We start from the raw sequence: 26,982 nt of genomic DNA, 5'->3' as shown, positions 1-26,982 counted from the left end.
AACAAAACCAGCCTACAACAGCCAGCTCCCCAAGAGATGTGGATTTAAAACACTGGAGGCAGAAACGTACTTAGTTCTCGAGTGTTTGCAGCTCATCTTGGCTCTTTGTCAAGAGTTTCCACCCTGCAAGCCCTACTTCTGATCTAAGTCCACACTCACCAAAAATCGAAATATGTAACATAAGCGGTTTGTTGGGTTTTTTTAATGATCTATATTACAGATGTCACAGAAAGGGAAGGTTTCAACTTGAAATCTGTTCATTTTTGAAACAGCTTTAATATAGAAACTTAATATAGGGAGTTTCAGCAGCATACAGTATTCTGTAAAGGGGTGTTCAGTTCCCTGCAAATGAATCCTTTACAGATATGTTCTATTTACAAAATGACACAGACAAAAGTTAGAAACCCCTCAAGATCTGGAAAACTCACAGAAGAAGCAGCTACTTTGACCTTAGAGGCTTTCTGAACAGAACTAGCTGAACATTTTTCATGGTCTTGAAAAATCATGCATCTCTCCATCCAGCAACACCAAAAACTTTAGAAGATGCACAAGTATTTCAGTGACACAAAAGCAAAGCTTTTACCATTTTTAGTAGCTTGAAAATACAAGAATGTACAAGGGAAGTTGCAGATCTGCTTGCCCCTGTTCTTGCTCTTCCTTACAGCTGCATATGGTCACTGCTGGAAAGCAGAACAACACGGAGATGACAGTACAGCTATTTATATGGCACTTTAAATATAACATCTTGATTTGAAATAAATCCTTTGGGTTTGATATACCTTGCCGTTACTGAATTAATACATTTAAACTGGCTCATGACTGAAGAAAATTTTTTTCTTTTTTGAGAAAATACCTGTTTTCCATCCCAAATAAAGTAGTCCTTTCTCGTTGGCTTTTGTCAACGGCTGATGAAAAATGCATCTGTTACTTTCCAAGTTCTTTTCCTGACAATATGGAATTTACTGGAAAATAGACAACAGTTTTAGGGAATTTCAGATCAGGGTCTCTTTACAGACCTGTAAGGCAACAATAGGTAATGGTTATTTATACCAGACTGTTGCATAGCACAGAATAAGAAGTCAGTTCGAGCCACAGAATTATTCCATTCAATAGGCTCTACAGCGACCCCAAAACTTTGTGCTGAGATAGAGTGTTTTTTCTGGAAAGAACTCTAATCTCGCTTTAACACATTTCACTTCTCAATCTAGCAGTTGTGCTAGCAGTCTCACTGGTAAAAACGCACAGTTTAATTCCAAGCTGAATATATATGGAGTAAAAATGACATTTATATTTCACTTCTTGACTACCCCCAGAGCATGCTGTGATAGTTATGTTCCTACTGAAGAGCCATCCTGAAAAAATATTGCTCATATTCTTTAATCAGACTCAGAAACATTTTCATACTCTGTAGGAAGAGACCATTCCATCAAAAATATGAATCTCACAGGGTCTCTATCACCAACCATCGTCATGGTCTTGATGTAGCAAATGGTCTCCTCGGGATTTCGTAACTTCTAGTGTCAGAATAAAACATGTCATTAAAAGCTTTAAAAGGGCAGTTCGTGGAATAATTTATGGGGCATCATCATCAACTGACCTCCAAAGATACTGAGACTGAAATACACAAGAGCAGCAAAGATTTCAGCCTCTTCTCCTGATATTGCCAGCTTCCCTCTGGTCCTTTTGGCTGCGATAAGCCATTTGCTCTTCTTGAAAAACTACTCTGACATATTACACAGCAACACCCTCTTCTCAGGCAACTAGAGAACTGTGATTATGGAGCACAACAGAGTCAGAAACACACTTTTATACAAAATGAAACTGCCACATATCTGAACCTCAAATAATCTTTGAAAGGCATAATGTCTTTAGAAGGGCAAAAAAAGGACTGTATTAGGGATGGAAGGGCTGTTCAGGCACTATAAGCAGAGTAACAAATACTGTGGTAATTGTGTGGGGTTTGGCTTGGTTCTCTCTTTCCTTTGCAGATGCAGGAACAGCTCAGAAAATTAGCATCACTCTCTGAAGGAGAGGAGGGTAATTTGATCTCATGTGGGCTCTCTGCTAGGCATCACAGCATTTTAACACACACATTCAGGAACTGTGTAAATTAAAACTAACAGGATTTCTTTTTAAGTATATATTTTTACAAGATAGGCTTCAGAATGGGAGACAATACTCATTTTTTCCACATCACCAAACCTCTGGTTTGCCTTTGTCTTACAGGAGTATTTCTGCAACACAAGATATGACTAGCATCCCTGAACCACACATGGAAGGGCCAGATTTCCTCTCTGGCTGGATCTTGCAGAGGTTCTTCCATGTGGTTAAGGCTGAAGTGCTGGCAGAGCAGTAAGGACAGCACAGGCGGTAGCCAAAAATAATGGTTCAGGCTGCCTAGCTTGAGACTGATGGGAAGCAAGCTACAGCCAGCATGGCTGTCAGGGAACTGCCCTGGTAAAGTGTTTGGCTGAGTGTTTCCCATGGCTCAGGGACAGCTAACCTCGAAATATTACTGTACTCAGAAAGTAATGTTGCACAAAATTGTCAATATATTTCCTCACTTCTGCTTTGGTTTAGTTTTTCTAAGACAGAATGTGCCTTCACTCCAGCAATGCATTAAGGTAATTCTTACCTGAATTACACCCATGACTAGTTAAGGCTCAACTGCGGTTCTCATCCCCCAGGTTTGTAAGAGGTTTCTTAAGGTGTAAGCAGTCCTACCAGCAGGGCTGTTCATATAAAAAAAACTCATTCATAAGACAAAAAGAATTCAAAATTTGCTTCTTGATGAGGAGTCATTTCTGCACAATTATCAGGCTGCAATGCAATTGGCTAGGCACTGCCACACACACAACCATCTAGAGAGAGGCTCCTAGGTCACAGATCTTGTCTTTTTACCAGAGCTACTCAGCACAAAACTTCACTGAAAATGAGCACAGCATTTTGACAGAATTTAAGATGCCCCCTGCAGAGAAGAGCTCAGAGAGCATGTGAAGTCACATAAGAAAATTCACTCTTCCAGTGCTTGCACAGGCTTTTTATACAGCATGGCAAAACCAACCTTACCAAGGCATTAGCAGCATCAATTTTTATAGACCAATGGTTCCAGTAACTCACTCATGGTTTTCACTAGCAGCAAACTCTCTGAATGCACAGTACTCCTCCAGACTTGTCCCTGATGAAGAACTATAAAAGCATCTTAACTGTTACTCTCCAAGCTACGTCTCCTAAATACTTTTGCCAGAAAGTGACCTCAGCTGAAAGAAAGCAGTGAGGCATGGATGAACATTTTTCATCCCTTAAGAAGTTTCTAGAAGTGTTCCATGAAAGGTTCCCTCATAAATAAACTATCATAATAAACGTGTTGCCTACCCACAGCAGAAAGTCCATGGCACAGCTGATGACTGGTGCTCAGTGGAAGCCATCTGACTTTATCCACATGCAGCACAACCTCCCCAAGAGGCCTGCCAGCTAAAGCTGCTGGAAGAGAAGGGAGATTTGAAGATAGCTACAGGTGATAGTGAAGATGTGCCAAGCTGCAGCTTCAAGAAGACTACATAAGCTTGATCCCCCAGGAGCCCTCAGGTTTTTACGCAAAAAATATTGTGATTTATTGCTCATTGCTACACCTGAGGCTGGTTGAAAAATACCAGATTTCACCTTAGGTTTGCTGAAGATCAGTAAAGGATAGAAGAGAGGGTTTCTGAGGTCAGGCTGGGAACCCACCTGATAACATGGTAACTTTCTGTTTTACAATGAGGCACTCTTTCCAATCCATGTTTAACATACCTCAAAGAGATCATAGAGATCATACCTCATTTATTTTCTTTGAATCACATAGGAAGTGAATCCACTGTTGATACATTTTCCTGTTGTTGCACATCCTGCTGATCTCAGCCTGATCTTCAGAGTTGTTCCCAGGTGCTTCACTACTCCTCATGCTATCACTGACACACTGTCTCAAAGGTCTTTGTCACTTAATGTCCAGTTTCCATTTCTGTCTGCATTTCCAGTAACAATGAATACCATGCCTCATTTGCAACCACAACAGACTGCTGTCTCTACATCATGCTTCTGAGCATGTGGCTGAAGCCTGCTGGTGATTTCTTCCCAGCTGCCTCACCTGTCAAAATCACAGTCACCACCACCCTCCAGGTCTCCTCCTGAATTACCACATTTCAAATCCCTCTTCTGAAAAAACAATGGCCTTTTGAATAATTTTACAGTTCAGCCCCAGCCTATTAGTTCATTTTTATCCAAATGAAGTTCATTTCACTGTGGTGCGATATGGGCTACTGTCTTCCTCATGTGCTTCCTTCAATAGTTATTACTCAGATATTTCCATAATGAGCTTGCTCTCATCTAGATTATTCATGAAAAACATTAAATTAAACAGGACCCAAACATTGCAGCAGTGAAAAACACCCTGTCCAGAACCCGATTTTACGAATTCAGTGCTGTCTACACCTGAAAGCCATTCAGAGTAGTTGGATGCAAACACTACTACCAAGATTATTTTTTTTTAGCATGTATCATACACAAGAGGATGACAGCAAACAAGTTTTAACCTGTGGTTTTGCCAAAGTCATTCACCAGCTTCCCCCAAAAAGAAATTACATGAATGTTATTTCTCTAAAGTCACATGAATTCACTGTCAAGTAGAGCAACAAGAAACATGTAACAGCAGGCACAGGCCTACTGGCAAAAACCATTTTATGCCCTCAGCAATTCCATATCCTGATCTAAATTTGTCAGCTATAAAAAAAATCTTCTGTCGACAGTTTTCACTTTAAATATCCTAGCTTGGCACTCATGGAGTATTTCAATACTGCAAAATAGCTTGATCTCAGTGCCGAATCGTCAGAACACAGCCCCATTCTGCTGGGAGCTCACAGAAAACTTTTTCCTGCATGGCTCATCATTTGTTTTACTTAAACTTCTCGACAGCAAATTCTGTCACTTTCCAATTTTTTAAAGAAAGACTGCTGCAATGGTATACAAATGGTTCTTTCCAAACAGAGATCCTGAGGGCAAAATTTAATAGATAGCAATAATGCAGTGATACATGTTTTCAGAACATACATAGGAATGACTGAAGTAAAGCAGTCTTTTCAGAGCCCACAAATGAACTTAGCAGCTGGTGAAATGCCTGGGTACCTCTTTTTATTTAGCAGTAAGATGTGTTTTATGTTACTGTAAATGTCACATATTTTGCCAATAGCCGCGTAATACCTGTGCCCCTTCCTTCTGAGCAATCTTTTTCCTGCACTTTTGCTCAAGTTTTAGAAATCAGTCAGGAAACCACTCCTGGACTGCACTCTAGATTCTTTCTGAAGCAATGCTTTGCAAAAAGGTGGAGCTAAATGTGGCAGCACTCACCCCCTAATCTGCAGGCAGGGATTTAGTGTAGTAACCTAAATGGCTTGTCCTCATCCCTCCAGCCTTCAGTGCATTTATTCCCCTTTTAATTTACTATATTCTCTCTCTTGCTTGACTTTGGTTGAATGGATGAAACTGCTGGCACCTTCTACTTTTCAAGCAGTGCTAGAGGAGGCTTCTGAGTACTTACTAGCAGATATTAAAAGAGTATAGTGATATGCAACTTGCTCAACTATCTTCTCTTCAGGAAACAAATCCCACACTCTGGTTCTTTGCATTGGTGACTGAAGGACACAGATAAAAACAGCTGGCTATAGTTCACCTGCTGAAATGTGAAGAAGTGCTGCTGGATGGCACCAGGAAACATCCAGTGCAATGGTGAGGCACTGTTTGCATGTAACTCCAACAGACAGCACGTGCAACCCTTAATGTAACTCAGAATTTGTTGCCAACCAGCCAGCCCTTCCGCTGCAGACCTTGCAAACCTCCCATTTAGCTGAAGCTGCTGTAACACTTTCTTTGCTTTTCAAATGAGGACACAAACCCTCATCCCCTGCAGCTCATGCTCTAACCCATGGGGATCTGCCACAATTGCTTATGATCTGGTCTCACTTCTGACTAGTCCTTCTCTTCAGAAACCACTTCAGAGGTGGGCAATGCAACCTAGCCAGAGGGTATGCCATCACACCCTCTGATGACTAATAAACTTGTGTTGCTTTCCTGTGGGAAATGTTTCCTTTCCTTGCTGGCATCACAAAGTGCAAACCACACAAGTATCACATACAAGACATCAAAACCTCATGTGTCAGCTGACTTAAGAAGCTTTGGATACCCTCTTTGTCCTCTATTATATAACACTGTAATTCACTGTCAGAGCAAAATACATAAATTCTAAATTACACTACTGTTTAGGAAAAAGCATGGTTCAAAGGATAAGCCACTAAATTAACATCGTATAGAACTCAGGCTCACTTCCTACTTATGCATCAGCCTCCTCTATTTTGCTTTCTGGTCCATGAAATGTGGAAAACATCCCATTGTAATACAGACTATGAATCATTTACAGTTTCTGTTTAGTACGGAGGCTATGGAGATGGTTAAACGATGCACACACTTTTGATACTCTGACCATTTCTTTTAGACAAGCTTTAAGTACGTGTCTTTGACTCTAAGTCCACTTTGCTGAATCTGGTCTGACATCTCCCCCTGGAAGCATTAGCAAAAGCCAGAAGCCCTGACCTAGATGAGCCATACCACCGATCATCAGTGGTTTTACACACTGATACAGAGATGTGTCTGCTGCATGCTTCAGTGGGGCTAATATCAAAGTCACCCAGTCTGGTCTCAAGGATCTCCACCTCTACTGCTCTTCTCAGCGCCCACTCCAGGCATCAAACACTCCATGAATCCTTACCTTTAATGCAATACACAAATCCACGCAGTGTTTCTGACAGCTACTCTTCTGTTCTCCCCTCACACCTCAGTATTATTTAAACTACTTGTTTTCAAACTATCCCACAGTTAGTAACATGACATGAATATCCAGCCAAGATCAGAGACCAAAGCAAGAGGATTGGTCTTTCATAAGCAGCTCTTCAACAGAGATATAAAGAGCCTTAGAGTTCCACAGCTTTGGAAAACAGACCAATACTGCTGTCATGAAACAAATATAACCTCAGTTACACCATGACATTTTAAAACTCTTTCTTAGAGAATGTTTTCTATGTTGTGCTGGTTTTGGCTAATATAGAGTTAATTTTCTTCATAGTTGATAGTATGGGACTACATTTTGGATTTGTGATGGAAACACTGTTGATAATTCAGGGACGTTTTAGTTACTGCTAGGCAGGGCTTACACAGAGTCAAGGCCTTTTCTGTCTCTCACCCCACCCCACCAGCGAGCGGCTGGGGGTGCACAAGGAGCTGGGAGGGGACACAGCCGGGACAGCTGACCCCAACTGACCAAAGGGACATTCCATACCATATCACATCATGCTCAGTATATAAACCTGGGGGAAGGAGGAGGAAGGGGGGGCTCTTTGGAGTGATGGCATTTGTCTTCTCAAGTAACCATTACGCGTGATGGAGCCCTGCTCTCCTGGAGATGGCTGAACGCCTGCCTGCCCATGGGAAGCAGTGAATGTATTCCTTGTTTTGCTTTGCTTCTGTGCGCAGCTTTTGCTTTACCTGTTAAACTGTCTTTATCTCAACCCATGAGTTTTCTCACTTCTACTCTTCCGATTCTCTCCCCCGTCCCACTGGCGAGGAGTGAGTGAGTGAGTGGCTGTGTGGGGCTGAGTTGCTGTCTGGGGTTAAAGTATAACAGTCCTTTTTGGCACCCAATGTGGGGCTGAGGTAGTATTTTCTTCAATCCTTTCAGTATCAGGGAAGAATACTGAATGGAGTGGGCAAACCCAGCTGATCAACACATGGCTCCAAGGCTGGTGTCACTGGTGGAACTTTGGGGTTTTTTTCATCATGGGATGGTCTATTCATCATCAGGTCTGCTGTCATCCGATGGGATACACCTTTCTAAGCAGGGGAAAAGGGTTTTTCCGAAGGACCTAGCAGGGCTGATTGATAGAGCTTTAAACTAGATTGGAAAGGGGAAAGGGACAATACCAGGCTAGTCAGTGACAAGCAACGGGATGGCACACCAAACTTAGAGAAGCCACACGTTAGTAAGATTCTTCAGACTGTTCCACGTGGTTATGGGCACAATGAACTGCAGTTGAAGTGTTTCTACACAAATGCACGTGGCATGAGGAACAAGCAAGGGGATCTAGAAACCTTGGCCCAGTCCCAGAGATATGACATCACCAGCATAAGTGAAACCTGGTGGGATGAGTTCTGTGACTGGTGGGCCATGATGGATGGTTACAGGCTCTTCAGGAGGGAGAGGCAGGGCAGTGGCATTGAATGCAGTGGGGGAGCTGGAATCCATGGACCTGGCAGTTGGTGATGGCACAGTTCAGAGCTTCTGGGTAAGGACTAAGACACAGAAAAATAAAGCAGATGTTGTCCTGGGGGTCTATTATAGACCACCCAGCCAGGATAATGACACTGATGAATTATTCTTTAAGGAACTAAGGGATGCCTCTAAGTCATCTGCCCTTGTCCTTACGGGGGACTTCAACTTGCCAGATGTCAACTGGGAGTAGCACACAGCTGGGACAAACAGGTGCCAAAGACTACTAAACCGTCTGGGTGATAACTTCTTGGTAGTACTGAAGGAACTGACCAGAAAGGGTGCCTTCCTTCATTTGCTGCTTACTAACAGAGAGGGCCTCCTGGGTGAAGTGGCGATTGGTGGCTGCCTTGGCCACAGCGACCATGAAGCAGTCACGTTTAAAACCTATGGTGACAGGAAGAAAACTGCCAGCAAGACCTCAACTCTGGGTAGGAGGAGAGCAGACTTCAGGTTGCTCAGGAAACTGCTCAGTCAGGTCCCCTGGGAAGAAGCTTTTGAAGGTGCTGGGTCCATAAGTGCTGGTCACTTTTTAAGTATCACCTCCTAAGAGCACAGGAGCAGGCATTTCCAAAATGTAGGAAGTCAAGCAGGCAAAGAAGGCGGCTGGCTTGGCTAAGCAGGGATATTCTTCTAGAAATAAGGCAAAAAAAGAAAATATATGAGCAGTGGAAGCAAGGTCAGGCAACATGGGAAGACTACAGAGACGGTGTTCACCACTGCAGGGAGGAAATTTGTGCAGCCAAAGCTCAACTGGAGTTGAAGCTGGCCAGTACTGTGATGACAATAAAAAGGGCTTTTTAAAATACATCACAGAATCACAGAATCACAGAATCACAGAATCACAGAATCACAGAATCACAGAATCACAGAATCACAGAATCACAGAATCACAGAATCACAGAATCACAGAATCACAGAATCACAGAATCACAGGTTGGAAGGGACCTCAGGGATCATCTAGTCCAACCTTTCTAGGAAGAGCACAGTCTAAACAAGATGGCCCAGCACCCTGTCCAGACGAATCTTGAAGGTGTCCAATGTGGCCGAGTCAACCACTTCCCTGGGGAGATTATTCCAATGGTTGACTGTCCTCACTGTGAAAAATTTCCCTCTGGTGTCCAATCGGAATCTCCCCAAGAGCAACTTGTGTCCATTTCCCCCTGTCCTCTCCATGGGACTCTGTGTAAAACGGGACTCTCCATCTTCTTTGTAGCTACCCCTTAAGTACTGGTACACAGTGATGAGATCCCCTCTGAGCCTCCTTTTCTCAAGGCTGAACAAACCCAGCTCTCCCAGCCCATCCTCATATGACAGGTTTCCCAGTGCTTTGATCATCTTGGTGGCCCTTCTCTGGACCCCTTCCAGCCTGTCCACATCCTTTTTCTATAGCGGGGACCAGAACTGTACACAGTACTCCAGGTGTGGCCTGTCACTCTCACTTCTGTGCCTGGTAAAAGTATGGAGAAGATTATTCTGGGAATTATTGAAAAACACCTGAAAGACAACACAGTCATTGGTCCCAGCCAGCACAGGTTCACAAGGGGAAAGTCCTGCTTAACAAAATTAATTTAGTTCTATGACAAGGCTACCCACCTAGCTGACCAAGGGAAGCCAGTCGGTATAATATCTTTGGATTTCAGGAAAGCTTTTGATACTGTCTCTCACAGTATCCTCCTGGACAAAATGTCCAGCATACAGCTGGGTAAACACATAATGCAGTGGGTGAGCAATTGGCTGACGGGTTGGGCTCAGATGGTCATAGTAAATGGGGTTACATCGGGCTGGCAGCCAGTCACTAGCAGGATTCGGCAGGGATCCATCCTGGGGCCGGTACTCTTTAAACTCTTTGTAAATGGCTTGGATGCAGGACTTAAAGGAATACTAATTAACTTTGCTGATGACACAAAATTGGGAGGAGCTGCTGACACTCTCAAGGACAGAGACGCCCTGCAGAGAGATCTAGGCAAATCAGAGAGCTGGGCAATCACCAACCATATGAAGTTTAACAAGGGCACGTGCTGGATTTTGCACCTGGGGCCCAGCAACCCTGAATGTACAGACAGACTGGGGAAGGAGAGGCTGGAGAGCAGCTCTGCAGAGAGGGACCTGGGGGTTCTGGTCGATGGCAAATTGAACATGAGCCAACAGTGTGGCCTGGCAGCCGAGAGGGCCAGCCGTGCCCTGGGGTGCATCAAGCCCTGCATTGCAGCCGGTCGAGCGAGGTGATTGTCCTGCTCTGCTCTGTGCTGGTGTGGCTCACCTTGGGTACTGGGTGCAGTTTTGGGTGCCACAGTAAAGATATAAAGCTACTAGAGAGTGTCCAGAGGAGATCCACGAAGTTGGTGAAGGGTTTGGAGGGGAAGCTGTATAAGGAGTGGCTAAAGTCACTTGGTCTATTCAGCCTGGAGAAGAGGAGGCTGAGGGGAGACCTCATCGTGGGGTGCAGCTTCTTCACAAGGGGAGGAGGAGGGGAAGGAGCTGATCTCTTTTCTCTGGTGACTGATGATAGGACCAAGGGAATGGCAGGAAGATGTGCCAGGGGAGGTTTAGGTTCAATATTAGCAAAAGGTTCTTCACCCAGAGGGTGGTGGAGCATTGGAACAGGCTGTCCAGGGAGGCAGTCACAATGCCAAGCCTGATGCTATTCAAGAAGCATTTGGACAACACCGTCAGAGGCATGGTGTGAATTGGGGTTGCCCTGTGCAGGGACAGGAGTTGTACGTGATGATCATTGCACGTCCCTTCCAACTCACGATATTCTGTGATTCTATGAGATAACGATAGGTTTGATTGCAAAGTGTTGGATGGAATTTATAGCTGTTATTGGTGTTCAGCTATTAATTGGCAGGCTTGCCATGGGGCTTGCTTGCCATACTCTATACTAGAGTCCAGTGCTCGTTAGTGGCTGTTTTTTGCTGTCACTGCTGCCTGTACTACTTATCCTCTTACTGTGCTGTGCCTGGGAACATTTTGATAACAGCAATGGTGATGAGCCTGGTCTGGCAGATGGCCAGGGCATCACTGCTGCACTGGACAGGCTGGAACCCCAGTGTGAATTCGAGTCAAAGGGACTTGACCTGTGGACAAGTCCATGTGGGAGCAGAACACCCTGAAGCATCTGTGGCTGTGGATAAGCCCATGCCAGAGCAGGTACATCTCAAAGTGTCTGTGGCTGTTACAACAGACAAGTGAAGGCTGTAATTTTTGGGTTTTGTCTCTTGGCTCAAATGTGTATCTCAGGTCCATAGTAATTCCAGGAACAGATCACTACGTTTGAACTGGGAGACAAAAAGAGAAATAACAACCTTTACTTGTCCCAAGAGTTCTCAAGACTTCAATTATACAAACATCTTAAAAGATATGCTAAGACCTTGAAAATAGGATAGCTTGTTTTTGAAATACTGCTGCCTAAATATTAAAACATATTATTATAAATAAATGTTAATACATTTGAAAGCCTTATATATTTTCTAAATATTATAGTAAAAAAAGAGCAAGTCTTTGACAGGCCAGCTGGCTCCACCATCATTATAGTGCAGACCAAAACATTACTTAGTGATATTTCAGTAGTCCACTGTCTCAAGAAAGATTAGATTATATGGTATTTCCTCCTCATCTGCATGTTCCTTAACTCATTACAATAAAAAACTAAGGGCCTGATCTAGCATTATTAGTCATCAAAGCACATGTCAGTTGACTTCAAAATGCAATAGGTAAAATCCCAAATCCTGCTTTTCTCAAGTTGTTCCCTAATTTATATTTAGGTCATAATCAAAGACAACAGAATTTTTGGATAAGGCTGAATTGTACAGCTTGTGATTTTTTCACTTTGAAGACAGATTATTTTTTCTTTCATGCAGCTATTTAGTAATGGTTCACTTAAAGACTAGAAGCAACATAAGCTGGCACTCAACTTTCTGACAAACAAGTTGCATTGGGTACATTAGAGGGCCATATTTAAGCCCATCATGTAATCAGCATGGCTTTCTTCAGCTGCTCAGAGCAATATATTCATCAAGAGCTAACCAAGACAGACTCTGTTCCATACCTTATAGCGCTCAAAGTAAAAATACAGAGTTACTGCTCTGATTTAGTGACACTTCATACAGATCTGCATTTACACATGGTACAAGGCAGTGGAAAACCAGGTCCGGTAAGACTAATGTAAAAATTTCTCATGGCAGTTGGTGAATTCTTTTACTCAACTGTCCAAAAGCAAACCAAACAAAAAAAACCACACCCAAACTTAACTGTGAGCTGGGTTGAACTCATGCAAAAAGCTTACTTCAAGCATAGTGTTTCCTTCCCTCCCTCCTGGATCTTTCCTGGTTTGTCCATAAGTTGGTGGGAGTTTTGAAAACACATTACTTTGCCTCCTAGATTAAAACCGTGGTCACAAATTATTATCTAAGAGAGACATGATTGCTGGCCTATTCCCACTTAATTTTAAATGTGATTTCCGTGTTAGAAGAACACTTCTCCATATTTCTGCTGGGTTTATATATTCTCTAACAAAGTATTCCTGGCCTGTATCCCACGCTTAAGATAGAGTTGAAATGACACCAGAAGGAAACAGTGACATAAAAAAGATTGTGTTTATGTTCCCGGCTTCTGTGTTCCAGGAATAGCATGCTCTTGTAGACATCACCAATTTTGAAAGTAAAGGGCATTGATGCTCACTTGACTCAGAGAAGTTGCTTTCAAGGCATTAGGTTTGTTTATTGGCGCTTCTGAATACCATTCAAAATAAAAAAACACCTATTACTAACACCTTAAAATGACAACAAAACACCTTCACCTCCCCTCTCTCTGATAATATTCAAGCTAATTCACAGCCTAGAAAGGTGGTTTAAAGATTAAGAAACCTTATCTCTCTTGGCACATCTGGGAAAGCAATGCCAAAGAAAGATAAAATCCAGTTCTGAATATTACACTGGTGGCTTATTGTTGCCTGAAGGCTTACTTGAGAAGCAGGCTGGGCTGGAAAGAGGCCACCACAAATGTTAGTTCCTCTAGGGTAGGTTGCAAAACATGTGGGATTCAGAAAGATATGCTTCCTCCAGAGCAGAGAAATGTTGATTTTCATGGATTGTAAATAGCCGGAAACTACTGAGCATTGGAAGAATGAAAAGGACATCCTCCAGACATGCCCCTACACCTCCACAGCAGTAGGCAAAATTCACAGGCTCCAGGAAACCACAAAGACGAACATCCATGCTTGCTTGGGAAGGGTTCATTCAGGATGCATCTGCTGCCCTCAGCACAGGTTCTGTTGCTCTATCCAGTATCTATTCAGTGTCCAAAACCTAAGTAGTCACAGAAGCAGGGACCCAAACTTGTCTCAGTAGTCTCTTGTCCCAGTCACATTCTCTCATCAGTGACCCAGCATCACAAACCCCCTTGTACCCTCTCCCCAAGGCTGTAAAACCTTGCACACGCTAGCAGAAAAGGGGAACAGGGGAAGTTCCTGCTCCAGCCTCATTTACAGACTATAGGACACAGCTCTCCCTTGAAAGCCTCTGGAAAAGCAGTTCATCAGTCATCATGCTTGACCAAACTGAAAGCCTTCTACAATGGCGTGACTGGCTGGGTAGATGAAGGGAGAGCAGTGGATATTGTCTATCTCAACTTCAGTAAGGCATTCGACCCTGTCTCCCATAGCATCCTCATAGGCAAGCTAAGGAAGTGTGGGTTGGATGAGTCAACACTGAGATGGGTAGACAACTGGCTGAACAACAGAGGTCAGAGGATCGTGATAAACAGGGCAGAGTCTGGTTGGAGGTGTGTAACTAATGGCATTCCCCAGGGGATCTGTGCTGGTTCCAGTCCTGTTCAACATATTCATCAATGACCCGGATGATGGGATAGAGTGTAACCTCAGCAAGTTCGCTGATGATACCAAGCTGGGAGGAGTGCCTGATACACCAGAAGACTGTGATGCCGTCCAGCGAGACCTGGACAGGCCGGAGAGCTGGGCCGAGGGGAACCTCTTGAAATTCAACAAGAGCAAGTGCAAGGTCCTGCACCTGGGGAGGAACAACCCCATGCACTGGTGCAGGTTGGGGGTTGACCTGCTAGAAAGCTGCCCTGCTGAGAATGACCTGGGAGTGCTGGTGGACAAGTTGACCACAAAGCCAGCACTGTGCCCTTGTGGCCAAGGCGGCCAACAATATCCTGGGCTGCATTAAAAGGAGCGTGGCCAGCAGGCTGGGGAAGGTTATCCTTCCCCTCTACTCTGCCCTAGCGAGACCACATTTGGAGTGCTGTGTCCAGTTCTGGGCCACCCAGTTTAAGATGGACAGGGAACTGCTCAAGCAAGTCCAGCAGAGAGCTGCCAAGATGATCAGGGGAGTGGAGCATCTCCCTTATGAGGAACAGCTGAAAGACTTGGCTTTGTTCAGCCTGGACAAGAGAAGACTGAGCGGTGATTTTATCAATACCTATAAATATCTGAAGGGAGGGTGTCAGGATGATGGGACTGGGCTCTTTCCAGTGGTGCCCAACGACAGGACCAGGGGCAACAGGCACAAGTTGGAACACAGGAAGTTCCACGTAAACATGAGAAAAAACCTCCTTTCCTGTGAGGGTGCCAGAGCAGTGGCACAGGCTGCCCAGGGAGGCTGTGGAGTCTCCTTCCCTGCAGACACTCAAAACCCGCCTGGACACAGTCCTGTGCCCCCTGCTCTGGGTGTGCCTGCTTAAGCAGGGGGGTTGTACGAGATGATCTCCAGAGGTCCCTTCCAACCCCTGCCATTCTGTGATTCTGTGATCAGGAGTTATACACCATAATAATTTAGATGCAACCTTTTGGCTCAAGAAATTCACAGACCTGAAGAGTAAAAAGGTATGTGTAGGGGGGAATATCCCTTTATTCTCACCTCATCCTTAAGCCCTTTCCCTGACACAGGCCAGAGAAGATGCCAGAGCTATGGCACTAAATGAACTGCACCTTTGATATACTGGCCTTAGATCTCCACCCTTGCATCTCCACACTGTGTAACCCTTACTGAGTTTAATCCTTGTTAATGTTCATTTGTTCCTGTACCAACAGGGCTCTCCTACAAAACTGAAGTCACTTTCCAATAGCAGAGATCACTCCGGTTTTTCTAAAGGATGCAGCCTCAAAGAAAACTCTAAGAATTTTGTGGTGTAGAAAATCCATTAACAAACAACTAGGAATCAAAATCAGAAGGTGGACCAGACCAGTGAACCTTTCAGTGACTTTTCCTGACATCTGCTGAGCAGAAGCATGTGCCAGAGCCAAACACGTGATGGCACAAAAGCAAACCATTTCTCTTCGGTATGATCACTGTATCATCCTGAGCTCTCAAACAAGTCAGTGTCTAGTTTTATTGGTTCATACTCACATCATTTCCAGACAGAATAGCTTGCATCATTGACAGCCAGTTCATTAGAAGTGATCTTAGAAATCCCAGTTTCCTCCATATTCCATACTGAGATTTCTAAAACGGTTCCTGCCTTTTGCACTCTAGAAGCAACAATGTTCATATGTACATGCACTGTTCACGTCCTTCACAGCGTGCCTTGGCTTGTCTCCCTTGTAAGACAGCTACATCCAAAAAATACTGAAGCTGGCTTGATTTCTCCTTATTTATTGTCAACTTATAAAATGTTTCTCAAAACACTCACTAGGCACATGCAGTAAATAACACTCGGCTAACAGCGTGACTCCAGCTCCCTCTTGCAACAAGAGCCTGCGCTACTAGATAAGCCTTTAAGCATGACTAGAAGGTCATAATACATGTGCTTCCCCTTTCCCATCCCAGACAGGACTCTTCTGAAGCACTCTCTCCTACTGGGAAGTGTAAAGGCTGTCAATTTTGCATCAGAAGCAAGGTAAGCAAGAACTCCAACCGAGCAATACTTTGAAGATTAAAGTTCACGAAAACTGAGCATCTCTGTGCCACTGGAAAAGCCTCCCCTTCAGCCCTGGAGATCAACTGGGGGAAAAGCTGGAGCACTAATAAAAACCCAGACCAACCCACAAACACTGCCTGAAACAGAAAATTCCAGACTTGGATTCCTATACCTCCATGGCCTAAGTAGTCCTGAATTTAAACATGCAGTTTGTTGACCAAAAAAATACACTGCTGACCCCTGTGGTGTACTCTGAGGCACAATTGCACACAGGCAGTGAGCACAGCTAATTCCAGCATGCACCTACTGAGAAGAGGTTCTGGGATCCAATTATGCAACCCCCTAAAAAGCACTTTTTTTAGTGCAGTGAGGATACAGAAATGAATGCAGACAAACCCTCAATATCTCCCAGTCAATGTCCAAGTTAGATCTTTGCCTCCAGGAAAATTTCCAGAACTTTCTGTGGCTGAGGATAACTGGGAATTTCTGTTCAAAACCAACTTTATCCAGCCCCAGCACACCCCAATGCACTGCCTAATGATTCATACATAATGCAGTGCAATACAGAGCATGAATGTAGTCTTCCTCGCTTTCCAGCAATGGAAAAAGCAGATGTCTTCTGCAGTAGCATCAAACTGATCTCCTGATCTGCCCATCATACACACATAAGCCACTTTTGAGATGTCAAAGCAAATACTTCAAATCTGAGGGAACTAATGCAAAAGACTCACATTTTTGGATCACATGATGGTAATATGCATCTGCAGACATGATATGTAAGGAAGACCACCTCCCTGGCTTGCATGGCTTCTGAGATGGTATTTGTGAACACGATCTACACCATTAGAACAACCAACCTTGCAAAACTTAAAGGCTTCAACAGAAAGAAATAAGACTAATCCTAAAATAGCAAACATATTGGGATTCCTGCGCTAGCAACTAGAATCTTTACCTACTCAAACATCATCCCTGCTGACAAAGCAACTTCTGTGTAGAGTTCACATGGCTGGAAAGCTGCCCTCCACCAAAAGCTTGCATGAGGTTTGTAGTGTAAAACAAACAAACAGCCTTTCTCCCAAAGCACTGCCTAGGGGTCAGTGAAATATTCCACAACCCATGGAGCACATTTCCTAACCTGGCTCTCCTCCTAAGAACAAGGACAGCCTCAGTATCCGTGGTCTTCTTGAAATTAGCAGCCCCAGCCTACAAAGAAGAAAACATGGCAGAGATTTCTAACAGCTTTCTTAAGATCATACAGCACCTTCACAGGTAATGAAAATGACTAAAACTCCTCCATTTCTCTTCTGCCCTCTCTACCACCTGGATGGCAGGCATGCGAGTGAAACATCAGAAGACAATTCCAGTCACACAGTGGTTCAGAAGATGTACAAACATGTCACTTGGCTTTGGTGTGAACAGCTAGACCAGTTTCAAGCGTGTATCTTTGAAGGATACAAAGATTTAACAAAAAGATTTAGCAAAAACAACAAACCCCAAGCCAATGGTTTTATTGAATGGAACTACACATAACTCATTTTTCCTACTCTCACTCAAGTCCCAGTTTAGCAACCTTTCATAGTTATAAAACCAAGTTGCATGGCTGCCAAAGTATAAATAGGTGCCAAATGTTTAATAAGATTTAAAAATAAAATCTTCTATCCAACACAAATACATTGTGGATGACAGCAGCACAAAAAGTTAAAGCATAAAGTATAATATTCATCTCACCAGGGGTTTTTTTGTAAAAAAAAAAAAGCTACAAAATTTATTTAAAGGCCAGCTTAGTTCAGTGCCCTTTATCCTGGCTTTTTAAAATCACAAGCAAATCTATAACGCAAATAACTTCATGAACAGGTTTTCAACTTCATAGCAGCAGCACATCATACATCTCCAATCATCTGAAACATCCTAAGTGTCACACACAGCAGGGAGCAAAGCCTGGAACCACAATTAATGAAATCCATTTTTTCTCCCTCCCCTCTTTCTCTTTTCCTAGCTATTCGGCAATATTTCATTTCATAGTGGAAACACTAAGATGAAGTATTTAAGAATGAGGTATGCAAGCTAATCATGTAAGATATCAGATGAAGCAAAGATTAACTTCATTTAATATGAACAGATATGTTTTAAAAGATGGCAAAGCATTTGAAAATTATTCTAGACATTTTTTTAAAATTATATCATGGTGAAAACTGAGATGGTTTTAAAACAGACAGAAAAAGACCAAATCTGTACTTCCAAACAGAGGAAATAATATATACCATTTCACCTCAAGAAAAACAAGTGTCTGTGACATTTTGTTACAGTAGGAATGTCACAGGGTGAAGATTCTCTTTGCATACTTGGACCTGAGCTCATAGAAGACTAAGGACCCTCAGTTTCCAAGGGAGCTGGCAGCACTCAGCACTTTTCAACATTTAGTCCCCATCTACCTGGCACTAATCTACAGGGCAAGAAAGACCTTAAGCTTTACCTCAAGCATTTTGGACAGATGACAATTTAAGGAGGGGTTACTATTGGTATTATAAACTGCAATATACGATTTTGTTGTTTAGCTGTTCTTCCATGTAGCCAATGGTAGAAAAAACATTAAATTATTTCAGAACTCCAGATTAACCAACTGTTTCTTAGCACAAATTATTTCTTTGCTACCTATCTATATTCAATAAGGAAACTGAACCCTTACTATAAAAATGTGAAATATGACCTCAAGTGATCTGGCTGCGCAAATATGTCCAGCACTGGTACAGTTTTCTATCAGAAGGATAAATACATGAAAATGAGCGCACAAACTATTTATCACTGAATTCCAGAATCACAGAATCCTTAAGGTTTGAAAAGACCTTTAAGATCACCAACTCCAACCATTAGCCTAACACTGCCATGTCCACCACTAAACCATATCCCTAAGTACCACATCTACACATCTTTTAAATACCTCCAGGGATGGAGACTCCACCACCTCCCTGGGCAGCCTGTTCCAGCACTTGACCACTCCTTCAGTAAAGAAATTAATCCTAATATCCCAGCTAAACATCCCTCAGCACAACTTGAGGCCACTTCCACTTGTCCTATCAGCTGCTCCTTGGGAGAAGAGACCAACACCCACCTCGCTACAACCTCCTTTCAGGTTGTTGTAGAGAGCGATAAGGTCTCCCCTCAGCCTCTTCTTCTCCAGACTGAACAACACCAGCCCCCTCAGCCGCTCCTCATAGCACCTGTGCTCTAGACCCTTCACCAGCTTCATTGCTCTTCTCTGGACACGCTCCAGCACCTCAGTGTCTTTCTTGTAGTGATGGGCCCAAAACTGCACAATGTACTCGAGGTGCGGCCTCACCAGTGCCAAGTACAGGGGCACCATCACCTCCCTGCTCCTGCTGGCCACACTATTCCTGATACAAGCCAGGTGCCATTGGCCTCTTGGCTGCTTGAGCACACTGCTGGCTCGTGTTCAGCCCATTGGAAACCAACAGCCCCAGGTCCTTTTCCACTGGGCAGCTCTCCAGCCACTCCTCCCCAAGCCTGTGGCATTGCATGGGGTTGTTGTGACCCAGGTGAAGGACCCAGCACTGAGCCTTGTTGAATCTCATACAACTGCCCTCAGCCCATTGATCCAGCCTGTCCAGATCCTCTGCAGAGCCTTCCTACCCTCTAGCAGATCAATACTCCTGCCCAATGTGGTGTCACCTGCAAACTTACTGAGGGTGCACTCAATCTTCTCATGCAGATCGTTGATAAAGATATTAAACAGAACTGGTTCCAAATCTGAGACCTGGGGAACACCACTTGTGACCACCTGCCAAGTGGAGTTAACTCCATTCACCACAACACTCTGGGCTCAGCCATCCAGCCAGTTTTTGACCCAGCAGAGACTACACCTGTCCAAGCCATGAGCAGCCCGTTTCTCCAGGAGAATGCTGTGGGAAACGGTGTCAAAGGCTTTACTAATGTCTAGGTAGACAACATCCACAACCTCTCCATCATCCACTAAGCGGGTCACCTTGTGTCATAGAAGGAGATGAGGTTAGTCAAGCAGGACCTGCCTTTCCGAAACCCGTGCTGACTGGCCCTGATCACCTGGTCGTCCTGTACATGCTGTGTGATGGCACTCAAGAGGATCTGCTCCACAAGCTTCCCCAGCACCAAGGTCAGACGGACAGGCCTGAAGGTCTCTGGATCCACCTTCCAGCCCTTCTTGTAGCTGGGTGAACCCCAGAGGAAATCACTACTGATTTCCATTTCTGACAGGCTACTTGAGAAAGGAAAGGAAGTGTTTCATTGCATTTGTTTACGCTGATTTACCCCAGAATTTCAGTATTTCTGTACATTTATTAGCTGACAGCATACAGCTGTTAAAAATAATGCAAAATATTAAACCAAGGTGTGCTATAGGAGGTCAAACCAAAAAACCTTCAATTTTACAGAAGTTTAGAATAAAACCTGAAGTTTCAGATTTTGAGTGATTTACTTCCAAATTATATTCTTTGCAGTGTCCCATGGGCTTGACTGTAAGAACTGTACAAACAGATCTGTTTACAAATTAAGTACCAATAATTTGCACGTACTTCAAAGAAAGGACAAGATGGGCACGCAGGTTATTGTCCCTGGAACTGTCAGCTCTTTGAAGAGCAGAACTGTTACACACAAATCTGTTTAGTAAATCTAAGAAGTATTTATTAAAAATATACAATCAGTTTCTAATTAGGTAGCTAAAATTTTAATTAATATGTCTGTGCAGAGTGTAGGAGAGATTGCATAGTCCTCTGAGTGGACTTAAAGTTATAGTCTGCATAACTCTGTCTACTTTGCACGTGCATTTTTAATTACTTGCACAGTTGAGTGTGTCTGAGCACCTTCAAAGCAAGTATCATGTTGTATGAAAGACACAGTACAAGTTGCAATATAGTAAGAACTGTAGAAAGTTACCAAACATAAAACACATACCAAACACAAAGATAAAAATTGTCAGAAGGTATGGGCAGTTTGGATATACGGAACATTTAAGAAGTTTTCAGCCAAGAGATTAAATGAAACAGAAATTCAGTGAGGTGGAAAGAGAGGAATAATTCCAGATGGCAATAAAGCCATTCCCTCTGCTGCACCTGCCGTGGCAGCAGGATGCAAGGCAGGTCAGAGAGGAAGCCAGCTCTGCTGGAACTAAGCCGCAGGAGACAGAGTGGACAGAGATTGCTGGATTAAATAAATAGCTCCTGTTGGGAAACGTAGCAAAAGCATTTTCAAATTACTTCTTGTAGCAGATGGGCAAGTAACTGAAGGGCTTGTACTGTTTGATTTTTATGGCAGTGTGAGGAACCAAACAGATTCATTCTGTGCACGCTAGAAACAGGTAATGGCAGGGGAAATTAACAGTGAATCCACAGGAAACTGTTTCACAAAGAAATATTTCTGAAGGGGTTGGAAATTACACATTAGCATGTGCAGGGCCAATGAGAGACGGTTTTGTGGATAAAAGTGTTATAAAAAAGACGACCATCAATAAGGAAGAAGAGAGCTATCCTAAAAGAGTTAGGAAGATCAGTCATTAAGATCTCCACTCATTTTCTGAGCAGAAAAAGCATAAAATACTTATTTCAAGTAGAAGAACACTGAAATAGAGTACAGGGTGCACTGGAAGAAGAAACAGTTCTTCCACATACCTACATGCACATCAAAAGCTAACAGGCAATCTGCATTAGAGATTTATTTATAAGTTTACCTACATCATCAGTTTATGGTTCTAGACAGAGCTAATTTTGTACAGAATTGGCAAGCAAAGCTGAGGTACTCTTTTGACTGCTAGTGGACAGACAAGGGTGAAACAGGTCCCAAGAGCTTCCCAAACACAATCCCTCTTCACTCTAAGAACATCCAATTTATCGGTTATTGAAGCTCAAAATTAACAAACTCCCCAATAACATTTAAACAGTGAAAATGATGTGTATCTCTGTAACCAACAAGTAAGTATTTCTAATAATTTTTAAGATGAAAGAATTTCCCATGTGGCTGAGAATGAGAAGTGTCTGCCCAAGAAGTAACCACTCAAATGTTTGCAAAGTATTACAATGGAAGACAGGAATTCAAAATATTTAAAACTGAGCTGTTATGTTACCTCAGCAGTGCTCTCATTCACACAATGGCTAAAGTATTCCAGCTACAGTAACATGCATGCTTTTCCCAAATCTCCCCAAAGCATCCCCCATCTTGTAATACATCTTTGACATTAACACACCTCCTCCCTTTTTGTAAACGAATGCTCGATGAGGCCTTGCTCTTTCTTTTCAAAGCACGATGATGGCAGAATAGTGGTAAATACAAATTTCAAGTCTCAGAGCCTCTTTCTAAAGATGGGTAGCATAAAAAAACACTCCATCTGTCAACAGCTTCTTATTTAAAATGAGCCCGCTTTTGCTCTGCTGTGCCTAGTAATTGCTTTCAGGCTGACAAAGAACTTTATAGGTCAAAATACGAAAAAAAAATCCCATCTGAGAAATGAAAGAAGCCAGACAGGTCCTGTGCATTCCTCTTAAGGAACTACATTAAAGAAACACAGCTGCCAAGCTGGTATCATTGTGAAAATAATTTTCACTGAGAATTGCATTGCTCAGGTGAATCCTCCCACAACAAGAGCACATGCTGAGGCCAAAGGTTTCATCTGCTCGAAGTAAGTATGAAAGAAAAGCCTGAAGAGTCCCAACCCTCAAAATTATGCACTCAAGGGATATTTTGGGTCTCAAATTCATTCAGAAGATTGTATCTACACTATATGAAGGATAGAGATGTCCCTAGCACACATCAGGATTGCTCATATGGTAGTTCTTAGGCTAGCATCAATTTTGGTGAAGGGATTAGTTACTTGGGGAGGAAAATACTTTCTTCCATCAGAAATCATACTTACAGACTTGTCAGAGGCTTGGAACATTAGCACCAGGGGAAAGGCAACATGTATTACACACATTATTTGTACAAAAACTCAGACTGATATAAAACTAGATACATATTTACAGGTTGTCAATAAGAAAGTGAATTGATCAGTAAGTGGGTCAATACATAAGGAAATGCTGCCTACTGATGTCTATTTTACTGCACTGCACATAGCTCATATCAACCTGGATTAAGAAGAGGGCATTAATACAGCAGAATACATAGGCTCTCTATATCTCATCTTCTAGCCTCAACTTGGGGGCACAAAGATTTCAGTTCTATAAACTTATATTATCTACGAAAAAAATCCCTCTTATCCTGGCCAAAGAGGCATGGGCATTGAACAAAACTACACTTTACCAACTACCAAAAGGCAACACCACCAATAAAAATAATCCACAATCCTCCACCTTTTTTTTAGCCTGACTGTTGTGACTTTAGCCAAGCAGATCTTTTAACATAAGAGGCAGTTTACAGACACTTGGGCTGAAATCCTAAAATATCCTTTCATTGTTCTGATTGTCATAGCAATAGACGATTAAATGTGCATGGTATTTTCTGGAAGCTAGGAGATTATTTTGTTTCCAAATAGTGTATACTATTATTTGTTACTGGTACCCTTCGCTTGAGAAAAACCTGCCATTTGCAGTGCAAGACAACAGCACAATGAAAGAAGAAAACATTATGGTATAACGCACCATCCTCGTATTTGGAAGAAATCCAAATGGAAAAGTTTCTGATTGACAAAGCCGGCACAAGTTATATTAGAGATCTCTGCCACGTCTACTGTATTCCCGGTCTTAGGAAAACAAAAGTACCTGACTTGAACTGCCAAGAATGAAACGAGTAAATGAATTTACTGGAATACTAACAAAATCCAGAATAGACTACGGAAGCATAAGTGGTGATAAGTAGTATAAATTTGTGACTGCATAAGCACAAAAAATTAACATGTTAAAAATTTACAAGTTAAAATTATGAAGATTTGACATACCAAGTTTTGGATTTTACACATTGCTTGCATTAACTATACGCATGCATAGCATTAATGTTCAGTTGTGGTCATATGGGAGGAAAATTCCAAATAAACATTAATGTCTCAAAGGTTATTTCTTCTTAAAGGATGAAGCCAATCCTATGTTTGCCTTTGTACTAATACTGTATATTTCCACATTGTGTGTTGAATAAAATAATAAATCTTCCGCTAGAAGATAATATTTAAACTACAACCTGCATGCCAGGTTCCCTAATTGACAAATCCATGTGAAATATATTGCCCCCCTCCCCATAAGGCTCTATTTGCCAAAGCTGGCATTTCAAAAGTGAGATAGGCAGCTAAGTGAGGTTTGTGTCAATTTACAGTAATAGAAGGGCAAATTTCAAAGGTCTTAACACTATGCCACTCAAGTGACAGAAGTTTTGCAGCTGATTTCATAAAAAGCAAGGCTTTTGTGTGCATGGCTGTTACACGAACAAAACCCTTCTGCCAATGTAACCCTTCTGCCAGTGTAAGTCTCTGCATCTACAAGCTGCAGAGCTTGCCCTCTGCTTAATTGCTGTACTGGGATTAACTAGCCTTTACAGTCAACAGCAGGGGTTTGGATTTTTGTTGTGTTGGGTTTGGGTTTTGTTTTTTTTTAAAATTAAACATGTTAAAAAAAGTGTAAAAACTTATATTATTACCGCCAAAGCTCTGAAAGACATCCACCTTGAAAAACTGTCCTATATTTACAGAGAGGCTATTACAAAGTGACTGAGAGGTCTTGGTGAGATAAATGCACCAATAGCAGCCTCATGATGCTTCAGTCAGGGAAAAGGTGATGCATATCGAATGCAATTTCTTGCATCTAGAAGCAAGTAAGTTTGATCACGACCTCCTCAAAACCAAGAAAAAGTCTCTAAAACAATACACTTAACCTGTAAAGGCCCAATGAATGGCAGACAGACTCATTCCTCATCATAGACAATATTTTGCAAGAATATTCCACTGCTGGTGGGTTAAAGAAAAGTTATTAACACCAAGAGCTTTTACCACTCCAACATGATTTGACATAATGGTTACAGATGCTGGATTCCTGTGCCTCAGGGGGACACAGTTTTATACAGGATCTGTGCAACCAATAGCAAAAACCAGTGTAGCATGTAAAATACCAGACATGGCTTGTGTAAACTGTAAGAAACTGAGACACATGATTTTAAAAGGGCACACCTGTATTTAAACAAAACTATAGAAAACACATTCTAGCAAATACCTGCTGCAATTACACTGCCTTTAAGACAGTGTTTTTTAAAGTGTTTTTTAAAAACACCTTTGACTAGCATTATAAAAATTGCTGTAATATGAGCAGCTGCTATACAAAACTTACAAGAGGTGAACATTTCTCAAAGAGTTTAAGAGAAATTACAGTTTCAGCGTCTCGGACACCTCATTCATGTTGGACATCTCAGAGGGGACGGGATGCTGGTGAAGAGGTCTGGCAAAACGAGGTGCTCCCTCTAAACCAGGAATCATCCTAACCAATTACTGGTTTGGATTCTGACATGTATTTTGCATTAAGTGTCTACAGTTATAGTTAAAACCTTACAAAAAAAATAAAGCAAAGAGCGCTGGAAAGAAAGAGTTCACAGTCAGAGCACCACGACCTGCCATTTCTCATCTTACTCCAATTACTGTCGAGATCGAATGTTTTCTGAAGGCGACGAGGCACGACGCCGCGTTGCGCTCTGCCCACCGCGACGGCAGCCGGTGGCCCTGCGCTCTTCCCCGCGCTACCGGGGAACAGGCAACCCAGGGCACTTCGGCCGGACGTGGGGTCCGCTCAACGGACCGGAACGCCTGTAAAGCGGCTTAGGAACGCGGTATTTCCCCGCGCAGGTAACTGACCCAGCCTGTGCGTTCCGCCGGCCACCGCCCCCAAGTTCCCTGCAGTCCGGGGCCGCCAGCACCGCATCCTGCGGGCCCCCTCCCGCACCTGCGCCGGGCGCTCCGCCGAGGCGGCGGCGGCGGGACCCCGGGCGCGGTATCTCGGAGGCGAGCGGCTGCGGCGCAGCCCGGGGGCGCTGCCCCCTCGGCGGCCTGAGGAGCCCGAACGCGCCAAGCCCCCCGCTCTCCTCCGCTCCCCGGCGCAGCCCCGCCGGCGGGCAGCGCGGGCGGCAGCACCTACCCGGGATGGCCAGGTTGGTGAGCGGGGTGCGGTGGATGCTGCCGGGCAGAGCTGCCATCCAGTCAGCGAACCGCAGCTCGTTCTTCCCTTGCGACGAAGCCATGCCGCCGCCCTGCCCCTGCCCCTTCCCTGCCGCTCTCCCGCCGCCGCTGATCGCTCCAGCCCGCCCGGCCCCGGCCCCGCTCCCCGGCCCGGCCCCGCCCCGCCCCGCCCCGCCCCGCCCCGCCTCCCCCCGCCCCGCCGGGCCCCGCCGCTGCCCCCGGCCGCCTCCCTGCGGCGCAGCGCCCGGTCCTCTGAGAGACCCTGGGGCCGCCCCCGCCAGGGCCGCTCTGTCCCCGCTCAGCAGCGCGGCCCGCCGTGCTCGGGCGGGCGACCCCGCCCTCGGCAACACAGGGGACCGGGAGCGGCCCCCGGCAACCGCCCACACGCACCTCTGCATCCGGCCGGCTCCGCCCCCTCGCCGTACCCCCCGGGTCGGGTGGAGGCAGCAGAACCCTCCCGAGAGCTCAGCCGTGGCCACGGGGCTGTAGCTGACAAGGCACCTGCTGCTGGGACGGCGCTTAGGGGCACAGGCTGGCGTTTGCTGCCCTGCGTGGCCCTGAGGCTTGGCCATGACCTCCCTGACCTTGGCGGTGGGTTGGTTGGTAGGTTGGACGCCTCCTCCGC

At 44.0% G+C, this 26,982-nt stretch overlaps 1 protein-coding gene across 1 annotated transcript in view; it reads right to left on the bottom strand.

Moving 5' to 3' along the window:
* Window positions 1–26,465, bottom strand: part of PLCXD3 (phosphatidylinositol specific phospholipase C X domain containing 3) — an 85,978-nt gene extending 59,513 nt beyond the window's left edge. Inside the window, exon 1 of the mRNA XM_075079055.1 lies at window positions 26,317–26,465. Coding sequence (XP_074935156.1) covers window positions 26,317–26,419 — 103 coding nt within the window. The 5' untranslated portion in view covers window positions 26,420–26,465. The remainder of the gene's footprint in view (window positions 1–26,316) is intronic.
* Between the last annotated feature and the right edge of the window lie 517 nt (window positions 26,466–26,982).

The sequence above is a fragment of the Phalacrocorax aristotelis genome, chromosome Z (assembly GCF_949628215.1).
Source record: "Phalacrocorax aristotelis chromosome Z, bGulAri2.1, whole genome shotgun sequence".
Taxonomy (NCBI): domain Eukaryota; kingdom Metazoa; phylum Chordata; class Aves; order Suliformes; family Phalacrocoracidae; genus Phalacrocorax; species Phalacrocorax aristotelis.
The sequence above is the reverse complement of the archived record's forward strand: the minus strand, read 5'-3'. Positions and strand labels throughout refer to the sequence as shown.